The sequence below is a fragment of the Eucalyptus grandis genome, chromosome 2 (assembly GCF_016545825.1).
Source record: "Eucalyptus grandis isolate ANBG69807.140 chromosome 2, ASM1654582v1, whole genome shotgun sequence".
NCBI classification, from domain to species: Eukaryota; Viridiplantae; Streptophyta; class Magnoliopsida; order Myrtales; family Myrtaceae; genus Eucalyptus; species Eucalyptus grandis.
This window is the reverse complement of record NC_052613.1, coordinates 389,914-413,011: the sequence shown is the minus strand read 5'-3', so window position 1 is coordinate 413,011 and position 23,098 is coordinate 389,914. Positions and strand designations below refer to the sequence as shown.

The following is a 23,098-nucleotide window of genomic DNA, read 5'->3' as shown; positions in this document are numbered from 1 at the left end:
CAACCCTAGGTGAGGCCGAGTGAGGGCCGCGACCCTCGACAACCGTTGGCGAGGGCTTCGCGGCCCTCACCTCCACCCTGGCGATGGCCGCCATGGCCTCGCCAACTGCAAGCAAGGCTAGCCTCCCCAACCACGGGCAAGGCTGGCCTTGCCCAAATCCAAGCGAAGCTGCCTTGCCGGCGGCCCTAGGAGAGGCCGGGCGAGGGCTGCAACCCTCGCTGGTGGCAGGCAAGGGCTTTGCGGCCCTCACCCAATGGCTAGTGAGCCTCACCGGAGGCTCACTGGTCACCTCCAGGAAGAAGACGAAAAGAAAAAAGAAATAATAAAAATTTCAAAAAAAATCATTAAAAAATCATAAAAATTGTCACGTCAACGTCCGATCATCGGCAGACGTCCACGTCAGTGCCGGCCGGCTAAAATTGGCTGGATGGACTAAATTGGTACCAATATTAAAAGGTTTATGATTGAATTGGTACTAATACAATAGGTTTAGGACTTTTTTTGTACTTTTCCCGTTGATCGTCCATCACCCTCGACTATCACATCTTTAAAAGCCCCACCACTTGGAATCATAGGCAAGACGTGCTCTTGATGGGGAACAATCACTTCTAGCAAGTATGGCCCAGGAGTATCCAGCATTGTCTGAATTGCAGCTCTAACATCTGCTTTCTTGGTCACCCGAGCACCAGGTATTCCACAAGCTTCAGCAAACTTCAACATGTCTGGGAATATCTCAGACTCTCTCGACGGATCTCCTAGGTAAGTGTGTGCCCTATTGGCCTTGTAGAAGCGATCCTCCCATTGGACAACCATGCCCAGGTGTTGATTGTTCAATAGAAGAATTTTAACCGGAAGGTTCTCCACTCTGATAGTAGCCAACTCCTGGACATTCATGATAAAGCTCCCATCTCCATCAATGTCCACAACAATGGCATCAGGTTTTGCAACAGCAGCTCCAATCGCAGCTGGCAACCCAAAACCCATAGCCCCTAATCCTTCGGATGTCAACCACTGCACGTGGTTGGCAGAATGTCATCTGTTTAACGATTAGTAGTATGTCTTCTGGTTTTTAGCTTCATACACGTGGAGATGGCCGAGTTGGTCTAAGGCGCCAGATTAAGGTTCTGGTCCGAAAGGGCGTGGGTTCAAATCCCACTCTCCACACCTCCTCCTCTGTCCTTCTCTTCTTCATTTTGTCCAGAAGAGAAAAGAAATCATTCTTTACAATGCTTTTACTCAAATTCATTCATCCAGACTTCTGATCCTCAATTTATCAATCATAAAAAATCTTTTGCGGACCTCTTCTTTTTTCAGAAGATTTCTGTTTTGGGTTTGATGTTTGCATCCTCCACGTTGTCGGGTCTAATCTTCTTCGTAAAGATTTCTGTTTTGAGTGTTTTGAGTATGTATCCTCCACATCGTCTTTTGAGTTAAAACTCAACAATATCACTGACTCGAGTTATCTGGAGAGATCGTTAGACATGAGAAGAGATCATTCTGGTTGAGGAACGACAGACGGCACCAGTTTTCGAAACTGGGATTCGATTGGCAATGGACTGCATTGTACATCCCTCTTCCCCATCCTAGCATTTAAAACGAAAATGACGACTCCTGAAACTTCAACTCAAAATCTTGAAGCAGACCTACTTCAAAGTGCTCAAACCCTGCACTCACGCCAACCGTGAAGGACAACCCACTCGTGCGATCCCAGCAAGCGCAAGGACCCTGAGCTTGTGTCCCGATTCTTATCAACTCGGAAATTGAACAAAGCATGCACGACCATACCTGAAAAAGTGAATGACACATAGTGTACTTTCCAAACTAGTATTACAAGGAGAGAATTAAAAGCATTGGAAGAACACTTGCCCATCAATCTACCACTTGCAGAACATCAGTAGCATGAGAGTAGGAGTAGGTAAATCATCACCAGAACAACCCATTTAAAGGTTTAACACATTCGGTTGTCATAAACGAAGATATTTCACGCACCCAAGTAAAGATGTCCATTCTCGATGAGCAAACTAATCACCCTTGGAGTTCTGTCCCAATTTTCCACCAAGGGCAATGGAAGTATCAATAGAATGCAAAGCCCTGATGGAAGCAATGCAAGCAGTGACTCGACTTTCAAAAGGAAACTAAAGAAGCTGCAGTGCACTCATGCCACACATAAAACATCCAATAACATGTAACCCAACTCCGATTGCAACTAATGAGGCATTCATCTTGGTACGAAATCGTCACTTCAACATTACCGTACCAGGCTGTAACTACAAGATTTAAACCAGAACAAATTCAACATAAACAAGACATAATATTATGAGATCTTCACCATCAAAGATGGAACACCATCACTAAACCGCAATTTATTCTCAGCGAACCGTTGATGATAACTAAATCAACCTTCACAAGCTCTGATATTACCTAACTACAAACTACTTCGTGCCATTACAAGTAAAACAACTAAAGATCTTCCCATGCATTAGCACAAGTTAAAAATTAAAAGGGAAGGAAGTGCCTCAACTCTCATGATAAGGCCACAGCAACATACAAGATCATTCAGGAGATCAGTATGCTGATCGTCCATCACCCTCGACTATCACATCTTTAAAAGCCCCACCACTTGGAATCATAGGCAAGACGTGCTCTTGATGGGGAAAAATCACTTCTAGCAAGTATGGCCCAGGAGTATCCAGCATTGTCTGAATTGCAGCTCTAACATCTGCTTTCTTGGTCACCCGAGCACCAGGTATTCCACAAGCTTCAGCAAACTTCAACATGTCTGGGAATATCTCAGACTCTCTCGACGGATCTCCTAGGTAAGTGTGTGCCCTATTGGCCTTGTAGAAGCGATCCTCCCATTGGACAACCATGCCCAGGTGTTGATTGTTCAATAGAAGAATTTTAACAGGAAGGTTCTCCACTCTGATAGTAGCCAACTCCTGGACATTCATGATAAAGCTCCCATCTCCATCAATGTCCACAACAATGGCATCAGGCTTTGCAACAGCAGCTCCAATAGCAGCTGGCAACCCAAAACCCATAGCCCCTAATCCTCCGGACGTCAACCACTGCCGAGGCCTCCTATAATTGTAAAACTGTGCAGCCCACATTTGATGCTGCCCGACACCTGTACTTATGATTGCATTTCCATTGGTCAACTCATCAAGAACCTGAATCGCGTACTGAGGAGGTATGGCATCCCCGAATGTCTTGAAACTTAATGGGTACTTATGTTTCTGCTCATCAAGCTCCACCCGCCAAGCAGAAAAGTCAAATTTAAGCTTTGATGCTGTCCCTTCTAACAACCTGTTAATCCCTTGCAGGGCCAATTTCACATCCCCACAAACAGATATGTGAGGTTGCTTGTTCTTTCCGATCTCAGCTGAGTCGATATCAATGTGAACGATCTTAGCTCGGCTAGCAAAAGCTTCCAGCTTGCCCGTCACACGATCATCAAACCGAACTCCAAAGGCGAGCAACAGATCACTTTTGTCCACTGCATAGTTTGCATATACAGTCCCATGCATCCCAAGCATATGTAGCGACAAATCATCCGTGCATGGGAACGACCCTAGCCCCATCAAAGTACTCGCCACAGGGATCCCTGTAAGTTCTACAAACCTGATCAACTCCTCGCTCGAATTCAAACACCCACCGCCCACATACAAGACTGGCTTCTTTGATTCGGCAATCAACCTCACAATCTGTTCCAGGTGCGCCTCCTGAGGCGGCTTAGGCAACCTCGACATGTATCCTGGCAACCTCACAGGCATGTCCCACTTTGGAACCACAAGCTGCTGTTGTATATCCTTAGGTACATCAATGAGAACCGGACCTGGCCTCCCTGAAGTCGCCAGATAGAATGCCTCGCTGACGATCATCGGTATATCTTCCACATCAAGAACCAGATAGTTGTGCTTCGTTATGGACCGGGTGACCTCGACAATAGGGGTCTCTTGAAACGCATCCGTGCCAATCATTCTTCGCGGCACCTAAAGATTGAATTTTTAATTCTTTCGTCAAAACGGTGGGCAATGAATGAAACTGAAAAGCCGTAGTTTCAAAGCTTTGCACCCTATAAGTCCAGATCTCAAAGGTACGAGCTAATGGACTAAAGCTATCAAATGAAACAGTGCAGATAGGTACGACTAGAACAGCAGCAAACAAAGCACGGGTCATCGACGGAACCTGGCCCGTGATGGCGACAATGGGGATGCTGTCGAGCATGGCGTCGGCGAGGCCGCTGACGAGGTTGGTGGCCCCGGGGCCGGAGGTGGCGATGCAGACGCCAGGGCGGCCGGAGGCGCGGGCGTACCCCTCGGCGGCGAAAATGCCGCCCTGCTCGTGGCGGGGAGGACGTTCTTGATGATGGCGGAGCGGGTGAGGGCCTGGTGGATCTCCATGGAGGCGCCGCCGGGGTAGGCGAAGACGTTGGTCACCCCTGCCGCTCCAGGGCCTCCACGAGGACGTCGCTCCCCTTGCGGGGCTCGTCGGGGCCGAATCGTGAGACGAAGGCCTCGGTCTCGGGGGAGGGGGGAGCGGCGACGGCGGCGGCGGCGGCGGCTTTGGAGGCGTGGCCGAGGGAACTGGAGATGAGGAGGGCTGCAGGGGAGGGCCGGGCGGTGGGTTTGGAGGGGAAAGGAGAGAACTTTGGGAGAAAGGGGAGATTTTTAGAGGAGAGGAAGGCGGCGGAGGAGGAGGAGATGGCGGCGGAGAGGGTGGTGGCTGCGGCGGCCGCCATTGTTCTTGTGGAGCTGCTCTTCCGGGGGAGGGAGACAGAGGACGAGGTGGAGGAGGCGGCGAATGGTGACCATTCGGTCCTCCTTTAAATTTCCTGTCCCTGCGCACGTTGCTGTCGCCGTCGCCGGTAATTACGGAATTGCCCCTACATTTTGTGTTTGGTAACTGCTAATTATGTGTCCCTCCCTCCCTCCCTCCCTTTGTCTTTTTCCGTTGGTCCCTAGTAGGATTTGTGCAAAGGCATCGAGGTTTTGCTAAAAGAAATAGACGAAACAAAGGGATAATCGGGGGAGAGGAGGAGATCGGTGGAGGGGCAAATGGGTTCTCCATATTTGTGATTAAAATAGCAAGAAACCAATGTCGTCTTTCGCTCGGTTTGGACAGGGGGATTGCATGGAAAGTCTTGGCCTCCTCGTCATCTCAATCTCTGTCGTTCGGGTCTACTCCCTCCCCACATTTTGGTTCTGTTCTTATCATTCGAGTCTGCACCAACAACCGTAGCAGCAGCCCCTGTCTATCCAAATCCCAAATAAAGTTTCCACTTTTAAAATGTTTAGGGGCCTTCGACCCAAAATAGAAACCAAATGTTTTGGGGCTGCATTGTTCGGCCGCGGAGTTCATTTGTTACTTTAAAGGCCATCGAGAAATGGTGCGAGAGATGCCAAGTTCCGTGCGGAATCACATCTTTTTGCAATAATAATAATAATATCATCACTCACCAAGGTCCCAAATTTGGGTTTTAACTGTCAAAAAGTAAAGGGTCTCGAAACTTGTATGAGGGAAGCAAACTTCGAGCTTCTTACAAGTGGACAGAGAGCTAAAATGGCTTTATCAACGTTACTAAAGTCCACTACTTTTCACCCAGGACCAGCGCCAGAATGCTCGCACTCACTCATCCATGTCACTCAAATTAGGATGCTCTGCAAGCTACGAAGCATGGACACCTTGTCAAAGCTTCCATGTTGTGTCTGACATGTGTCAACATATCCGACACGTTCGGATACGTTCGGACACGCGATCAACACGTGTTGAATTTTTTAACTCGTGATCAACTTTTCTTAACACGGGACGATAGAAAGAAATCTGAGGCGTTGGTGTTAGCTTTGTTGTCTTCTTGTTGATGCCTTGTGGCTTTTACTTTCGTTCCCTTTCACTCTTTATGTTTTTAGCATTTAGAGTGTAAATTTTTATTAGCGCCGAATTTTGTACAGTTGACCAAAGCTCGATATATATTTTTATCTTTGCCAAAAAAAAAAAAAACCGGAGGCGGAGAGAGGGTTGGCGTGGGGTTGGGGGAGAGAAAATCAGAGATATGACGGGTGCTTTTTGGGGGTAGGGAAGGAAACCGAGGGGGTGGGGGAGCAAGTGGGGTGGGGTGATATAATTCAATGATCTCCTGACGTTGAACGGGCGAGGATTCATGGGACCCTCGCGTGCGATCGCATGGTGAAGAGAAGAGACAGACACGACACGAACATGACACGGAAGCTCCGGCAATATGTCCGTGTTTCATTGGTCGGTGCTACTTAGTCTGCAAGTCCCCTGGATCGAATTGTGGAGATAAACCGCAACCTTCTTAAAAAGTACTCACCGATTAATAGAAATGTAAGCAGCGACCGAAACATGAAACGTGTTTTTTTTTCTCAACACGTAGGTGACACAGTTCCTAGAAGTTTAAACCATTACACTATCCATTGTTAACATGCTACCCCGGAAAGAAACCAAAATTGCTCCCGACTTGTACTTCTGCAGATATCGCCATCTTTCTTTCTTATGAGGTCCGCCTGCAGCCAATAATTATAAAGTTTTTCCGATCAAAAAGACAGAAGATAGACAATTCTGATGCCGGTGACCCGACCACCTATGCTTTCAGTATGAGAAACCAGAGATTATGCAAGCAATGCGAGTCTTTCGCCAAACGAAAACAGTCATAAAGCGTCTCTCCTATATGAGCAGTGCACATACTAAGCACCTATCCGACACCATTCGCCAAAAGAAAACAGTCATAAAGCGTCTCTCCTATATGAGCAGTGCACATACTCAGCACCTCTCCTATATGAGCAGTGTACATACTCAGCACGTATCCGACACCATATAGAATAAAAGGTATCGGCTGAATAGGGATAAAAGCCACCGAATAATCCCCTTAAAAGCTTCTGCATTTAAAAAAAAAAGATTTACGTTGCTGAAAGTGAGATACAATGTTCATATCATCATATTTTCTTAGGTAACCACCAAGAATTAGAACTGCTCATGACTATCGACCAAACACTGATTATATACTCAACGGATATGGTGTCATCCTAAATGACCCATCCAACAATTGGGAAGCCACTGCAGAAAAGCATCATCCAATTTATAAGCAAAGAGAGCTGTTCGTTTCAGTTTCCAGTTCTCTTGAAAGGAAACTCATATATTCAACTTAAAGAATATCATACTTGAAATCAAATTAACCATCAATAATGATCTCTAAGAAAACCAGGTTATCAGTCAATTATAGTGGAGTACATCTATGCACCAGAAAACCTCCCAATGGCTACAGAAATTCAAAACACAATCCACTTGGCAAATAACTAAATAAAATCATCTCCCTTCTCAGAGCACGCTACTACAGAGTGGACATTTCTGAAGATGCATTGAATAGGTAGGTTAATAGATTTACTCGTTATTGATCTTACTAGGAGAAGTAAAAAGCTTTCAAGTTTCGCATTGAATTCAATTATAATCAGATACATGTGGAACCCATACGAAACATCAGTTGGGAAACTTAATTTGATATCTAATTGGGACACTGCCATGGATTCAGTGAAAAAGAAACTCACAATGGTGCAGAAAAGGATTAGCATCAATGACTCTGGCATTTCCACAAGGCTAGATCTTTTCCAGTATCACGACAAAAGATACACAAAAGGGCCATCATGCTTTCTATAGGGCAGAGTATACATTTATTTGTATACACCTAGGACTACGAATAGCATGTCTGCTGTGTTAAGAATCACTAAAAGTGAGAACTTCACCTAGAAAAATTCTGCCACCACTAAAAAGCATGTGTTTGGTAACTTCATGGATTGAACAGTAGTTTCAAGGAGGTTAAAAACAACAGAAAAACGGTAATATAATAAGTTTGATTTAAAATAAAACCCCAATTACCACAATGGCTTTGCAAAGCCGAAGAGAGGTAACTGAAAGAGGGCCCCTGAAACTAAAATCGATCTATTTACAATCTGCAACTGAATCCTTCTGATAGACTCTCAATAATGAATGCATGTCCAATCAATCAGCACCTTTCCATCTCTCCCATCACAAAGGTTCGCTCTGAATTAGTGATAGCGTCACGCCACACACAGACACCCAATCATTCCGGATAACGCTTGCTATTACCGCGGCTGCTGGCACAGAGTTAGCTGATGCTTATTCCCCAGATACCGTCATTGCTTCTTCTCCGGGAAAAGAAGTTCATGACCTGTGGGCCTTCTATTTTTGTCCAACTTGATTCTAAGACTAGTAATTCCTATAATTTTTTCTTTCTTTTCTAGGTTCTACATTTTTTTTTTCCATATTTATTAGAAATAGAAATTGTCTTTTCTTATCATAAATTCCCATCCTTGCATCCATTCACTCAAAACTGCTCTGCTTCCATTTCCACTTTCCATAAACGGGCCTGGGCTTTTTCCAGCTGTTCAATGGCCCTGCCGCATAATTCTTCTGAATTTCAAATAGTATTCAAGATCCTCTGTTTTCGATTATCTAATAAATCGCTTAACGAAAGTAGATTATCTTTCCATTCATTTCAAAACTTCCATAATCCCCTCCCAAACCAAACATGAATCTTTCAATTCATTTGGCTCTCACGCTCAATTACTTATGTAAAATTCCCATATCTTTTTTTTTTTTTTTTTTAATGTAATGAGCCTATCTTCACTTCCCTATTCATATTCCTCCAAAAAGATATCAAAATGGATCACTAATCCAAGACCAAAATAATATTTGGATGACTCTTCAGAGGACAAATAGGAAAATTATGGATCCAATTCGGGTATCGGAACAGAAAGATTACAATATATAACACAAAATTTCTCTGCCGATTCCTTCTAGTCGAGCCTCTCAGTCTGTCATTACACCTCGAGAAGTAGAAAGAATTACAATCCCCATCCCACCTAAAATTCTAGGAATTCGTTGATAGTTCGAATAGACTCGTAGGCCAGGCCTACTGATACGTTTTAAATTTAAAATAATTCGTCTGTAGGTGGCCACTTCGAACAATATGCAGATCTTTACAGACGACAGGATAAAAATCCACAGCAATTTCAAGTGATGAATCCGTCACCCTAAAGAACTAGATGCACCTTCAGAAAGAGCCTCCGCGCTAGCCAAAGGAAGCACCTTTCTTTCATAAGAACAACAGAAGGGCACCAGATCTACCTTTGAGATAGAGAATCTAGACAGAAGACAACCCGATAACAAAGAGCCGGGGTCGGGCATTGGGAGATCTACAAAAGCAAGAAAAACACACACACACACACACACAAAACAAGAAGCAGGGCATGCAATACCTCCTAACCGGACCCGACGATGATGTTGTTGATGGGGATGAAGATGAGCTTCACGAAGAACCCAACAAAACCCATGACCACGAATCCAATGGCGGTGCGAAAGGCGACCTTGGTGAACTCTGCAGGGGAAAGACGGAACCGAAACCGATCGATCAAGAAAGTCCAGGAGACGACAGGGCAAGAATGCATTTTAAATGCGCGAACGAGAAGCGGTCACCTTTGCGGTCGGGCTTGTGGCAACGCTTGACGAGGCAGAGGCTGTCCTTGGCGAAGTCCCGGAGAGGGTCGACCACCGAATCCACGGCGTCCATTCTTCCGTTCCCGGCGAGCTAGCGAGAGCGAGAGAGAGAGAGAGAGAGGGATGGAGAGAGAGATGCAAGAGAGAGAGAGAGAGAGATGCAGGGCAGACGCGTTTGACGGGACTTCAAGTTGGACTGTTGAATGATGCCGCGTCGATCTGGTCAAATGGTCAGTGCTTTTACCCGGTCTCCACCCCATACGGGTCGGGTGGTCGGGTGGACATTTTTCGGGTACGGTGCGAGACCCGACCCATGATGGATCCAAGTCCAGGCAAGAGCTCATGGTCCACATGAGAGCCCATAAGTGCTCTCCCAAGCTACCGTTGGCCTTGGGTTGAATTGGGTAAGCTCTAAATCAAACATCTAATGGCACAAAGTGATTTATGGGTCATACAACACCATCACTTCTAGTCCTAAGCTTGGTCCGCGTAAAACGGGCTGATTGTTGTGTCCATAGTTTTCGGTCCTAAAACCTAATCATGCAAATGATTATTTTATAGAGATGTCGCCGCTTATCATGGATATCCCTTTGGGGGACTTGACAAGTCTGGTCAATAGAGTCGGTATTATTTTGCGATAGTCAATATTCCTCATAAAACAATAGAGATGTTAAGACGTGATTCACAAGTAATGCCCACTTCTAAATGACCACTGTCCAATCTTTCTTAGTATTCTTTTTATGAGTTTGATGTTTGGTTTATGCAAAACGGGTCAAGTTGTTACAAAATCTTGCAAAGATAGGACATCCTTTGGCGAAATGTGGAAGCAAAAGAGTAAAACTATTCTATGTACAATTTCAGTCTAAAAAGTCGTGTACATATGTCAAGAGGATCATATTATGTTTACTATTGGTGTGATAATATACTAATGCAATTATGCATTCATTATTATATGAGTGACATGTGTATTTAGAATTAATTTTGTGAACACTGCAATGGCGCGAATGCATGCCTCCATTCTTACGGTGGCAACAGATCCCATAAACATCCATATATCAATATAAGAAAATCTCTACACATTCATCTTTGGACGGATTTAAATATTTACAAGTTTTCGTTTGCGAAAATAGGATCAAGATTTTTGTTTCAGAAATTACTAATAAATTCTACATACAAGTGTCAACATCTTTAGCACCCCATGATGAAATGTACCCAAAGTCATGTCATCTTCCGAAACCTATATTCTTCTTTTTTTATTAAGTAAAACATGAGCAATATTTCTATACACCTGTCAATTACCAAATTTGCATAAGAGAGTTATCCCTAACAAAGAGATTGTCATTGGAGGGATACAGAGTAGCCTTGGACCAAATGAACTTCATTTCACTTCTTCAATCAAAACTCCAAATTAAGTAAACTAAGAGTTCTTCAAATGTCATGAAAACGAAAACACGACAAGGATTGAAAAGTAGCTTCATTGCGAGAGGCTTGATTTGTGCACTTTAAACCTACCGAGTATTTTGCATATCCTATTGCATGAGGTTAATGGTGCACATGTCAACGTTTTTATTTTGGAGAATTATTTATTTTCAGAAATAGTTTTTTTTTTATATTTTTACTTCGGGAACAATTTTTGAGTAAAATAAGGTGTTTGGTAATTATTCATATTCTTGGAATTAAAAAGAATAAAAATGCGTTTGGTAAAAATTTATAAATTTTTGTATTTATTTATTTTTCTTCTTACTCATAGACCGCCGATCGCCAACTACCACCACACAATTGCCGCACGACAATTGCACGCTCGATGCATGATTGCCAACCGCTGCCGCATGACCGCCACACACCCACAGAAAAACCTTCAACCACCGTCACACAACAGCCACACGATTGTTGTATGCCCGTTACACAACCACCGACCGCCGCCGCAAGATTGCCGCCCACAGCCCACTGACTGCGGGAGGGGATGGTGGCTGGTGAGCTGTGGGCAGTGGTCCTACGGCAATAGTTAGTAGCGACTGCAACAACAGGCGGCGGTTGTGTGGCGGTTTGCAATGGTAGGTTGCCAGTAGACGATGGTGGTCATTGGCTGATGGGCTATGGGTGGCGGCCGATGGGACTATAGGTAGAGGTGGCAAATGGGTGGATCGGGTCGGGTATGGGTCGGGTCGAAAATGGGTTGACCCATTTAACTCGTTTTAACCCATATTCTTGTAATGTAAATATAATGACCCATACCCGACTCGACCAATACCCGACCCGACCCATATTGCTAAAACTTACTAATATTCTAAAAAAAATTGTGCTCACTTTAAGCTATATGCTAATTGGATAAAAACAAATTAAATTAAAAAAATAGTAAATAAAATAATTTTTTTGAAAAAACCTATAAATTGAAATATTTATAAAGAATTAGACTATGCACATGCTTCTCTTATTTAAAGTCATAAGATATTTGGATCTTAATGAATGGAGTTTCCCCTTTCTCCTTTGTATAAATCTGAGGCATCAGATGTTTGGATCCTAACAAGGCTCATTGCACAACACGCCTCCACTGCTAACGCCTAAAGAAATGATCACGTGATTTACCTAGGAAATCTATGCACTTAGATGGTGATAAGGATGATTTTCAACATGTCTTTTTTTGGCTTAGGCAGATTAAAATCTTCAGCAGCTTCTTCCATTGCTTCCTGCTAATTGTATGTGACTAAATTGGATCTCTTGCTATGTAAGTCAACTTCAGCTTCAGCCTTATTAACGAAATAAGGGAACACTGAACGGAGAAAATGGAAGGGGACAGAAAATTGATGGGAATGCCATGCTGCTTAAGAAATGCTAAAAAGGACACAGAACTGGATGGAATATGACCCAAGAAGCTACACATGCAAGTTTGCCATGCTGCAAACCTTCAATATAAAATAAATAAATACATATCGCAGCGATGTCTTACTTTCCCACCAAATTCAGTTGTTATCCACCTTGGTCTTGGATTGACTTTGAAATCAGTCTAGCACTCCTCTTGGAAAGCAGGAAAATTAAAATCATACGTAGGAATCATGCTTGTATCTGGACTACTGGACAGGGGCATAACCATCTCCGTGCATGTAGCAGACACCAACACCTTCAGATACACGTTCCAGAACGCTAGTCCAATCTGGACAACCATCAATCTTTCTGCAGACCTAGTAACAAGAAGAATAGAACGGGCATCCAAATATGCTCAGCAGATATGTTCAAAACATTGTTTTGCATAAGCTATGTTACGTGGGTTTTACATGTTGAGATGTCTGACTCACCCAACGCTCAAAAGTTCCAGGATAAAAGGATTCAGTTGAAAAGAATCCAGAAAATGTTACAGGTAGTATATCAGAGACAGATAAACGTAGCAATTGAGGAGAAATTCTCCCTGCGTCTAACCTACAACGAGCACCAAGCCCAATTCACCAATTTTCACTTCCCATGCCCATAAGAACCCGACAAGCCCCAAGTTTCCCTCTTTATCCAAGCAATTCGCAGAAAACATGTTGATCCAAAATAGCAGAACCGCAAACGGAAAGGGAGAAAAAAAAGGGTTACCGATTGGTAGGCGGATTCGAGAGAGTGAGATCCGACGATCTCGCTCTTGATGCCTTGGAGGCCGAACCGTGGGGTGTCGGCCCGGACACCTCCGATTTCGTGGGCGACTCGCGGAGGCGAGCGGCGGAGGTGGGTGATGAAGCTTGTTGACACCCGAAATTTTCGTCGGACACTTTAAATAAATATTTTGCAAAAAAAAAAAAGAAAAGAAAAAAAAACGAACAAAAAAAAGAGAAAAAAAACAAAATGAAAAGGGGAAACGCTCGTGCGAGGAGGGGATTTTTTTTCACGATCAATTCTCTCTTTCAGGCTCTCCCGCGGGCTCGCTCTCTCTCGCTCTCTCTCTCTCTCTCAAATGCTCGAACGCTGATTCTCTCTCGGCTCTCTGGATCATGAACTCTCTCTCTCTCTTGAAGAGCTCTCTCGATGGAGCGTTCTCTCGCTCTCAAAATTCTCGTCGAAGGCTAGGGTTTTCCTCCGTCGGTGCACGATCGGAGGTGTTTCCTCTATTCGGCGAAGAGCTTGCTAGGGGATCCGGTTTCCGAAACCGATCGGTTCCTGCTCTGTTGCAATGAGATGTGTAGAAGAATCACGTTCACGTACTCCAAGTGTAATTCACTTAAAGATCTGAGCTGTAACTAGATGACTTGTGATGGTTCTCTGATTTTAATACTGATTTTAGAATGTTAGATGAGAACATGGCTTCAGTCCCGTTCCATAGCTTGAGTTAATCGTTTTGTTGTACGTGAAGTATTTTGAGGTGTTAGATCTGAAAACGTGTTGATATGAAACATTTCTTAGAAGTTGATTTACCAGGTATATAGATCAGATACCACTCATTGTGCCATTGTTACTGAACCTGTGTTGTTTATTGTGTTATGTGTTCTGAATGACCTTCTGTGCAAATGCCTTGATATGAGCTGGTTGCTATGGTTGTCTGTGTTCGAAGTTTGCATGAAAGTCGAAGATGGTTCAGATATCTTTCCAATGAGCTATAGAATGCCCTGATTGAATTTCATTTGATATGGTTTTCACATGTTCAAAGTTCAATCCGTAATCTATCTTGTTTGAGACCTGATGCGTGTGTTCAAATTTGAGCTAGTAAACATGCTTTGCTGGAGTTGAATCTTTCATGAGAGTCCTTAGAAATCTCATAAGCTTTCTAAAAAGGTATAAGTAGAATCAAATGGTCATCATTAGCAAGGTCAATGACTTCCATAAAGTCACGTTTGAGTTATTGCAATCTATAATGTTGGATTTTTTTGCTCTGTTTCTTTTCTATTTTCATATAGACTTTTGTGAACAAAGTAAGACTTCGATGTCTCATAATAGATAGTCAGGACATTTCCTTCTATATACTTGGACTTTCATAGAATTTCTTTATGTCTTCATTTCAATAAATATCATCCATGTTTTGTGCAATCCCTGCTGTGATTTTAATTGATTGCGTTTTTATGAAAATGTCTTCAATCAAGTTCCTTAAGAGCATACTTGATGCTTGGTGTTTTCTAGACATATTTAGGGCATATCATATTTGAATCTCGTTTAATGAGAATATCATCCATTCATTTGGCTAATTGCAATTGAAATTTGTCAAGCATGACATTCTTAGTTCCAAGTCACTTTGCAATGTTAATGACTTGTGGGACTTCTTTACATTCTGATTTAGGGTTACCCAAACTTTTTTCACATTCAACCTTATATCATGTGCAAGTTTCACATTTTTGTATATTGTCTAGGTGATTTTACGAAATTTTAAACATGCCTTATATTTTGTCCTGTTTGTGACTTGAATTTGCTAGATTCATGTTCATGTCTGATGCCTATGTCTATTCATTATAATAATGATTTCTATGTATTGTCTTAATCATATAAGATGAGGCAAGAGATCCTTGTTTATTAGATTAGTAGATTAGGACCCTGAAGATAGAGAAGGCGTGAAGGTGATGTCCATTCCGACCATTATCATATACCATTCATTTTTTCCGACATAAGTCTCGGGTTCTATGCATGGTATAAAACCCGACGAGTTGCGGGTTTTTTTCCTTTTCCGATTGTTTTCTCTTTTATATTCTTTAGGATTGCATGATTATGTTTATTATTTTTTCCTTGAGTGTTTACTTCATTTCTTGCACTTTCAATATTGTTGATTATTTTCCTTTATATTTTTTAGGAATAGAATACAATGAAAGTAATCCACCATACATACATGGTCATTTAGTCTAGAAATTGATGATCCCGAAAATGTAAAAAAAAAAAAAAAAATTGCATGGACATGTTAGGAAAAACACAGCATATTGTTTACGTACCAGATATGTAGGTTCGGGAACACTCCCGACCCTCAATTGGGTTTCTAGCTATTTAGGTATCGAAAGGCGCTAATAGCAATATTAGTGTGACCTAAGTCCCCGAACCTACATATCTGGTTATGTAGGAATCGAGGGAACACTCCCGACCCTCGATTAGGTTTCTAGCTATTTAGGTACTGAAAGACGCTAATAGCAATATTAGTGTAACTCAAGTCCCCGAACCTACATATCTGGTTACGTAGGAATCGATGGAACAATCCCGACTCTCGATTGGGTTTCTAGCCGACCCCTAAAATGAGGCTAGTGGCGACTCCTGTATATTTTTTAGGTTGTTAAATACTTAAATGCGCGGGTACGAGCTTGGAGAGCTCATGATCTCGTGAGGAAACTCGTGATCAAAGTACCCTCAAACCTGACCTTTCTCCTCCTTGGACATTTTGAGGGCGGCGAGATTGGGTCGCAACAAAGCTCATTGACCTTCAAGGGAGCGGCGAAAGTGAGCCTCAAAGGCGGGTGGCGGAGGTGACTCAGAGGCAAGTAGCGGCAGTGAGTGGCGGAGGCGACTTGGAGGCGAGCCGCGACGGCGAGTGGCGGAGGAGATCGAGGTCGCAACAAAGCTCATTGACCTTCAAGGGAGTGGCAAAAGTGAGCCTCAAAGGCGGGTGGCGGAGGTGACTCAGAGGCAGGTAGCGACAGTGAGTGGCGGAGGCGACTTGGAGGCGAGCCGCGACGGTGAGTGGCGGAGGCGGCTCGGAGGCGAGCGGCAGAGGTGGGTTGAAAATGGGTCAGCGACTGACGAAGGTGAAGGTCAAAGGTCAGCGGCTGAGGAAGTCCATATCTTTTGGTTTTAAAAATGGGTTGAAAATGAGTTAAAACGTGTAACCCATTTTCGACCCATATAAAACTAAACTTAAAATGGGTTGAATGTGGGTTACAAAGTTGTGGGTTATGGCTCATTACAACTTCATAACCCACATTTGACCCATTTGTGAAAAATATGGATGCAAAATGACCCATGTTGCCACCTCTACTTATAGGCGACAGCAACCGTTGCCAGTAGTCACTGACGGTCGCATGTCATGGGTGGTAGAAGGTGGTTGATGGTTGGCAAGCGGCTGATGGTGGCCACAACAAGGAAGAAGAACAAAAATATATATATATATATATATATATATATATATATAGAAAAAAAAAAAAAAACTTATTTTTAAAAATTATTTCCGGGAACAAGAAGCTACTTTTTTTATATTTATTTTCCCGCTCCAAATCTATTCCCAACCACTTTTCTAGAATAGAAAATTAAGTTGGCACTATCAACAGATTTTTGTTCCTTTTTTCTTTTGGGAAACAAAAGAATAGAAATCGAGAGTAATAGAAAGTTACCATGCATGCCCTAAAATGCCATTAATCAAACACATGCAGGACCACAGCTACGACAGATCATTATCTTACCAACCAAAACTACAACACCAACAATCAGAACCCAGTTTTTGATACCTGGGCAGTGACTCCAAACAAGAGTTAGCTCGTAGGCATGAGTGTAGGTTTTCAGGGAATCTGTTCCTAGTCAAGGCTGCTAACAACCGAAGCTTAAGTAAAGAAATGCGGAACAGTAAGGCATGTCATAGCATCAATATTGTCACTACACGGAGTCAGTCATCCACATATTTTGTCAACAGAGTCGCACGCTTAAATCCACTAGTCATGAGCATCAGTACACAGTTCAACAAGTAATCCTAAAAAATATCAGCAAAGCTCATCCACCTTCCAGAAAGCTGCGGAGCATATTAACATCTTCCAGTAGCTTTCGTCAACTGCACCACAAACATGAAAGAAGTCAATTTCTTCTCAGCTTTGATTAAATCAAGAGAAAGTACATGTTACAGCATATAGTCAAAGATACGCTTGGAAAAAGTATTTGGTTGCAAAGAATATAGATGTGCATTAACAGAGAAAGAACCCAGCCTAAAACTTCAAAAGGTCTCATAGTGCACAATGACAAAACATTATCCTTCCTGCAGTTAATATTACTCCACGGCAAACTCTTGTTCTGGATGTAGTTGGGGCCAAACAAGGATAGTAGTGTAGGAAATTACAAAGCAGAATCAGGCAATCAGCTCATGCTTTTTATTTTGAAAGGTTCTCTATAGGCGAGTCATCCGCTGGATTATTACCCTGAAGAGTCCTCGCTAAGACGAAATAATACGACAAATATTTCGGACTTCCCCACCACAGATCCAAATCACTTAAATTACTCTCCTAGAATGATTTTGCGAGTAGCTTTGAGTGGCACTCTGGAGAATATGTTATGCTTCATACTTCCTAGCTAAAAACAAACGTTCTCAGAAAGGAGATATAAGCTTCAGTTAATCCTACAAATTCAACAGGTGAGCAGCCTTTCCATCAGCTGAATGCAGAAAGACCACCACATAAAAGAAGAATTACAAGCGAGCACAGAATGAAAATCACCATACAATTGTTTCTGAAATTAGGGATAAGACTGGGCCGGTCTGTCTCACAAGAAACCAGGCTGACCCAAACTGAGTTTTTTGACCCGAATAGGCATACACACCTAAGCAGAACTCGAAAAACTGGAGATATAGATTAACACAATATTATGCATACCAGAGCAAAGTGAAAACCCATACAGGTCAGTCCAGTTCATCTCATTTCTTATTGACCTTGGGCTGAACCTATCTGAAGCCAATATATGTGCGTCAAACCCAGATGATCTTTGATTTGATCAGATTCTACCTAAATTTTGTTCAATCAGTTTGATTTAGGCTCTGGTTTTCCTTGACACTTTTTGGAACCCACCTAGTGGTATCATCCAGAGATTGGAGAATGGTACGACCGAGATAAGGAATGACATATTAGCAGTAATCTATATGATAGACAGTAAAGGGACAGGAAAAGGTGGAGAATGGTACGACTGAGATAAGGAATGACATATTAGCAGTAATCTATCTGATAGACAGTAAAGGGACAGGAAAAGGTGGAATCATACCTCAGAACCACTTGAGACATGGTGTAATTGAACCACCACTAGGCTATGGTGCTGTTAGATACATCGGTCCACACACACCAGTCCATTTCAATAGGTTTCATTCAGTTTTTTGGTTCTCTTTGATTTGTGGAAAACTCCTATACTGATAACATCCAGAGATTGGAGAGTATGTCCAACTTGAAGCATGTTATACAATGGCACAAGAACTGTCTTTCTTGGAGATAAGTAACAGCGGGTGGATCACAGGAAAGATGCAAACCTAAGATTTGCTGGGTCTTGAGTCAATCAAATAACGAAAGATGTACTACTGCATCTAATATAACGACAAATGAAGAAAAGGGCACTCTTTCAAAGATGCTAGTTCAACAAAATGTAAGTACATGGAGAGAATAGGAAAAGACAATGTCGACACTCAGCCTCCACATAATATTTGTCCAGTTGACCACACAAAACCAAGTAAAATGTTCCCACTTTTTCAGCTTTATGTTTGCACAGCAAGTTAGAGGATAGGAATACAAGCTACAAGTCTCTGCCGAAAAGCCTCAAACGAGATCGACGTCACAACGTCATCAGGAAATGCAAAAGAGAAAAAGAGCCAGACTGTCTACCCAAAACTGGTGCTGACTTTCTTTAGTGATTAATCTTTCAAAACTTTTCCACAATTTTATTTTTTGAGTTGCAAGGCAAGGAAAACGGCTAAAACAAAAGGACTGGAAGGTCTTGTTCAAAAAGGCATCACATGCTCTGGAACAAAAATACCATTACAAGATAGATTGCTTATGCTGAGAAGAAAACTAAATTCAGAAGCCTCTACTATTTAGTGCAGACAGAAATGCCAGTATTTGGTGGGCATCATGACAGTGTAACAAGTTGCAAAGTGAGAAACCAAACAACTAGGAGACTACACAACCAGCGATGTTGCAAAAAGTCGTGACAAGTTCCTTCTTTGCCACTTGAAAATCACTATCTAGCATAAAAATGAAAGACGAACAGTAAAAGCAATAGACGTCACACCACCCAACATTCTCTCTGCTCTCTAGTCCCTACAGAGATGTCCACTTGTCTCTGTTACCAGTTACATTTATCCTAGACAACATTCTCTTGCATCACACTGCAAAAATATTCTGCAAGAGATACAGTGCCACCGCAAGCTAATTGCAGTAAAGGGAGCTGAGAGTCTTTACAGGCACACTAAAAGGTTGCAAAGCTGTAGTCTACTACATTAGCCAATGACTTTGATCTCAAAATAAGTCATAAACTCCAAAGTACCTATTAAAAGAACTACAGAAACCCTTTTTTAACCTCCAATATTGGACACAGTCAATAAACATGCATGACAGAACTGAATAAAGACTCGAAAAGGCCTACAGAAAATTCTCACAAAGAAGCCCAGCTTGGTGAATGTGCTAGTAATAGAATCTGTTTTTCATTTCAAGCTAAATCAGGAATTAATCTGCCCAATAAATATTGAAAGTCATCTTCCTACTTTTATTCCAAGTATGTTGTTTTCCCTCATGCCGAGGATAACTTATTCTGAAACAGCTTCAAAATATTCTGCTTTTAAGAGTCTTTGAAACAAGTAAAAAGAAAACCTAACCATCTCCTCATAGAGCCAAAAGGAATACAAGGTCAGATTAGAAGGAAGATAAAGATCAACATGTTATGTCTGTCAAACAGAAAACTTCAAGAAGATTTCTCATCACTTTCCTTGGCTCGGTTATATGTTCTCACAATTAGGAGACGAAAGGTAATTAGGTCATTCTAGCAGCCATTACGCATCTCAGCAAGGCTCCTCTACAAAGTTGATGCACCAAAGGCCAGAGCTTAACCGAACCTAGTCTGACAAGAATTTACACGCGAGTCTAACAATTTATACACATCGTGCTGCGAGTTTAGACCAGGCTCTTGCAATTGAGCACATGAAAAGGACGAGAATGGCTTCCCAAAGTAAGCAACAGAAATTGCGAACAAACCATCTAACAAGCTGCCAAACTGTTTCCGCAGAAACAGTCTAAGTTCAGCTCTGGCAAAATCAGTAAAGCTATACCGTACCTAATCAGCATCCACAAGTAGGAAACATTCCCTCAAAATACATTCTTACAGTAAAGACGCATCTAAAGGAAAACACACGAGAAGATACAGTCCGAAAATTCTGTAGACACATTGGCAGCATACACTGTTACGGTCAGTTTGAAAATAAGATAGAAAAAACTACAGCCCAATTGCGAGGGGGACCAACATTACCCTTGCCCATCAGGATTGCCCTGGCCGTAGGAGCCATCATCGGCGGCCGAATTCTGCCACACGCTCTGCCACGCCTGAGAAGGCGGAGGCGGCGGCTGTTGCTGCATATAAACCGCACCCGGGGCGGCCGGCTGGCCCATCGGTGGGTAGTAGTAGGGCACGCCGCTGGCGGGGGGGCCCACGACGGGGGCGCCGAGGGCGCCGCCCATGGCCTCCTCCTTGATCTCGTCGCGGGGCACGATGTCGACCAAGAAATCGAAAATGTCGGTCCGGGTGATGGCGGCGGCAATGTCGTTCTTCTGGAGGGTGCGGCGCTTGTTCTCCTCGGCGTGGAGCCAGGATCGGATGGTGAGCTCGAGGATGAAGAGCTCGCAGGCCTTGGCGAAGAGGATGGGGGCCTCGGCGGAGATCATGCGGACGTCCTCGTCGGCCTTCATGATCTTCTTGATGCGGGCCAGCGGGAGCTGGTGGTTCTTGAAGTCGTTCACCTGCTCGATCTCCTGCCGCTGGTACAACCAGAACATCTGCAGCTGCTGCTGCTGCTGCTGCATCAGGTGGTTGTACGGCGGCCCCGGCTGCGGCGGCAGGTACGGCGGCGGCGGCTGCTGGGGCTGCTGGTTCGGGTCCATCCCGCCGCCGGCGACCGCAAAGTCCTCGACTTTTCCGCTAATCGCTTGATGGGTCCGAGGAAAGATTCGCCAAGGTGGCTCCTTGGACCGGAGAATGCGCGAGGGAGGACGAAAGGGGAGGAGGGTCGGGCCGGAAGAGAATGGATGGATCGGAATTGGAGGGCGCAGATAGGATTTTAGCCGCAAGCGCAGCGGCCAAAGTTGTGATTTTTATATATGATACCAAAGTTCGAAACCAAGAGGGAGACAAGAATCGGTTCCTCCCATTCGCATTTCGCGAGGTGCAATAAAGCATGATCACGGCGTCTTCCGGAATGCGGATGCGGCCATGCTGTTTTTGGCATATAGTTTGGTCCTAGCCTAGGCTAGAGCATAATTTTACAATATCTCCGTACGGCTTTAGCCTAGCTTTTCCTCTCTTTTTTCTTTGTGCTTTTCATATGGTTCATTCATCGTGTGATTTGGTCAAGTCATGTTGTCTTGATCGCATAGTTCACAAATCAAAGAGTATAAGAGAATATGCCCCAATGTCTTTCCTACCCTTTTATCATTTTGTCGATACAAACATTATGGAAATGTTCACTAATGTTTTTGAAACTATCTAGATGTTTTACATTCTTTTTAAAATTTGGAAATTGGCCCAAGATTCTATCGATCAAATTCCTATTGTTTAGAACTCCAAATCTTGATTAAATTGTGAGTAGTCTCAACAAAAACACAGAATTTTCATTACTCGACAAAGTAATGGAGAAACTTATCACTCTCATAATGAAGATATTGTACATCTGATTGTAAAAATGTAAAGAAAAGTTTCAGCTGGATCATACAGATTTGGTCAACTTTGGAATTCTTGTATCTTTAGGACAGCTTTAATGAGGAGGATAGGACATATTCGTCAAAAAAGCGACTACTGAGCCAATCCTAGTAAAGAAAATCAGATTGTGCGCAAAGTTACCTTATAATGCTGAGATTAGTCCTTTGATGATCTTTGACCTTGACCTATATTGAGAATCTCTATTAATCCATAATTACCTACCGAATCCGCAGATTTACCGCTAACTATGGATGTGAGACGGCTATATGAACGACAGCTGAATAGAAGACTTGGTCTGAATTGTACCGTCCCGGTGCTTTCCTTCTTCTCCTTCTCCATCTCTCCTCAATCCAAAAACTACATGTTGATCTATGTAATCAAACCAGCTGCTATGGTCCAGAACCATGCAAAAGCACGACTAAAGCCTGCATCCGTATAACAGCTACGCTTTCATCCCCTTGATCGCAACATTGGCCTCCTCGTCCCTCTTAGCATCAATTTCTTGTCCATCAATTCCTTTGCCAATTTCTGTGAGTTCTATTTCCTTTAACTTTCCAATATCCGCACACAAGCAATCCCTGATTGTATCGACAGAACTTGTGTTACCACCTGAAGAAGCTCCAAAGGTATGGATGCGGGATCAAACTCCCAACATTCGATAGGAGCATTTGCACCATCTCGACTTGTAAGCAAATGAGTTGGGACCTAATGAGAGAATCTAAGCAATTTGTCTCTTTTGAAACAGTCTTCAAGCACAAACTTTGATGAATTGAGTCTTGGCAAAGCCAGATCTAACCCAACAAATGGGGCCCAGCTCTTGGATACTTTTAGAACTAAGCCAACGGGTGCATTGAGTTGTTTCGATGATATGGCATCGTGTATCAGAGCATAGTAACGGGGCATCCCATTATCATCATTGTAAGTAGCCTTGACTTGATTATCAACTAGCGAAACCTCTATCCGATTATTGTCAAAATCATGAAAATCTAAT

The 23,098-nt window shown here is 43.1% G+C and overlaps 3 protein-coding genes, 1 long non-coding RNA gene and 1 other non-coding gene across 5 annotated transcripts; 1 reads left to right on the top strand and 4 right to left on the bottom strand.

Annotated features, from left to right (window-relative positions):
* The first annotated feature begins 1,083 nt into the window (after positions 1-1,083).
* TRNAL-AAG lies at positions 1,084-1,164 on the top strand. The gene has a single exon. It is a non-coding gene; the product is annotated as a tRNA-Leu (tRNA).
* A 1,036-nt stretch (positions 1,165-2,200) lies between these two features.
* LOC104416854 (acetolactate synthase, chloroplastic) lies at positions 2,201-4,795 on the bottom strand. The gene is given in 4 exon segments (XM_010028198.3): positions 2,201-3,992; positions 4,189-4,355; positions 4,358-4,438; positions 4,441-4,795. Coding segments are annotated over 4 exon segments (1,977 nt in total). The 5' UTR covers positions 4,742-4,795; the 3' UTR covers positions 2,201-2,564.
* Positions 4,796-6,283: 1,488 nt separating this feature from the next.
* On the bottom strand, positions 6,284-9,736 carry LOC104416847 (protein transport protein Sec61 subunit gamma). Its single transcript, XM_039305914.1, has 3 exons — positions 9,511-9,736; positions 9,294-9,412; positions 6,284-6,524 (listed from the first exon to the last, which is right to left on the bottom strand). The coding sequence occupies exons 1-2, from the start codon at positions 9,602-9,604 to the stop codon at positions 9,297-9,299; spliced, it is 210 nt and encodes a 69-aa protein (XP_039161848.1). The 5' UTR covers positions 9,605-9,736; the 3' UTR covers positions 6,284-6,524; positions 9,294-9,296.
* A 2,686-nt stretch (positions 9,737-12,422) lies between these two features.
* LOC120290199 lies at positions 12,423-13,173 on the bottom strand. Its single transcript, XR_005548045.1, has 2 exons — positions 13,105-13,173; positions 12,423-12,710 (listed from the first exon to the last, which is right to left on the bottom strand). It is a non-coding gene; the product is annotated as an uncharacterized LOC120290199 (long non-coding RNA).
* A 3,839-nt stretch (positions 13,174-17,012) lies between these two features.
* LOC104416827 (nuclear transcription factor Y subunit C-1) lies at positions 17,013-21,626 on the bottom strand. Its single transcript, XM_010028173.3, has 2 exons — positions 20,665-21,626; positions 17,013-17,227 (listed from the first exon to the last, which is right to left on the bottom strand). Exons 1-2 carry the CDS (start codon positions 21,291-21,293, stop codon positions 17,224-17,226), a joined length of 633 nt encoding a protein of 210 aa, XP_010026475.2. The 5' UTR covers positions 21,294-21,626; the 3' UTR covers positions 17,013-17,223.
* Positions 21,627-23,098: the final 1,472 nt, after the last annotated feature.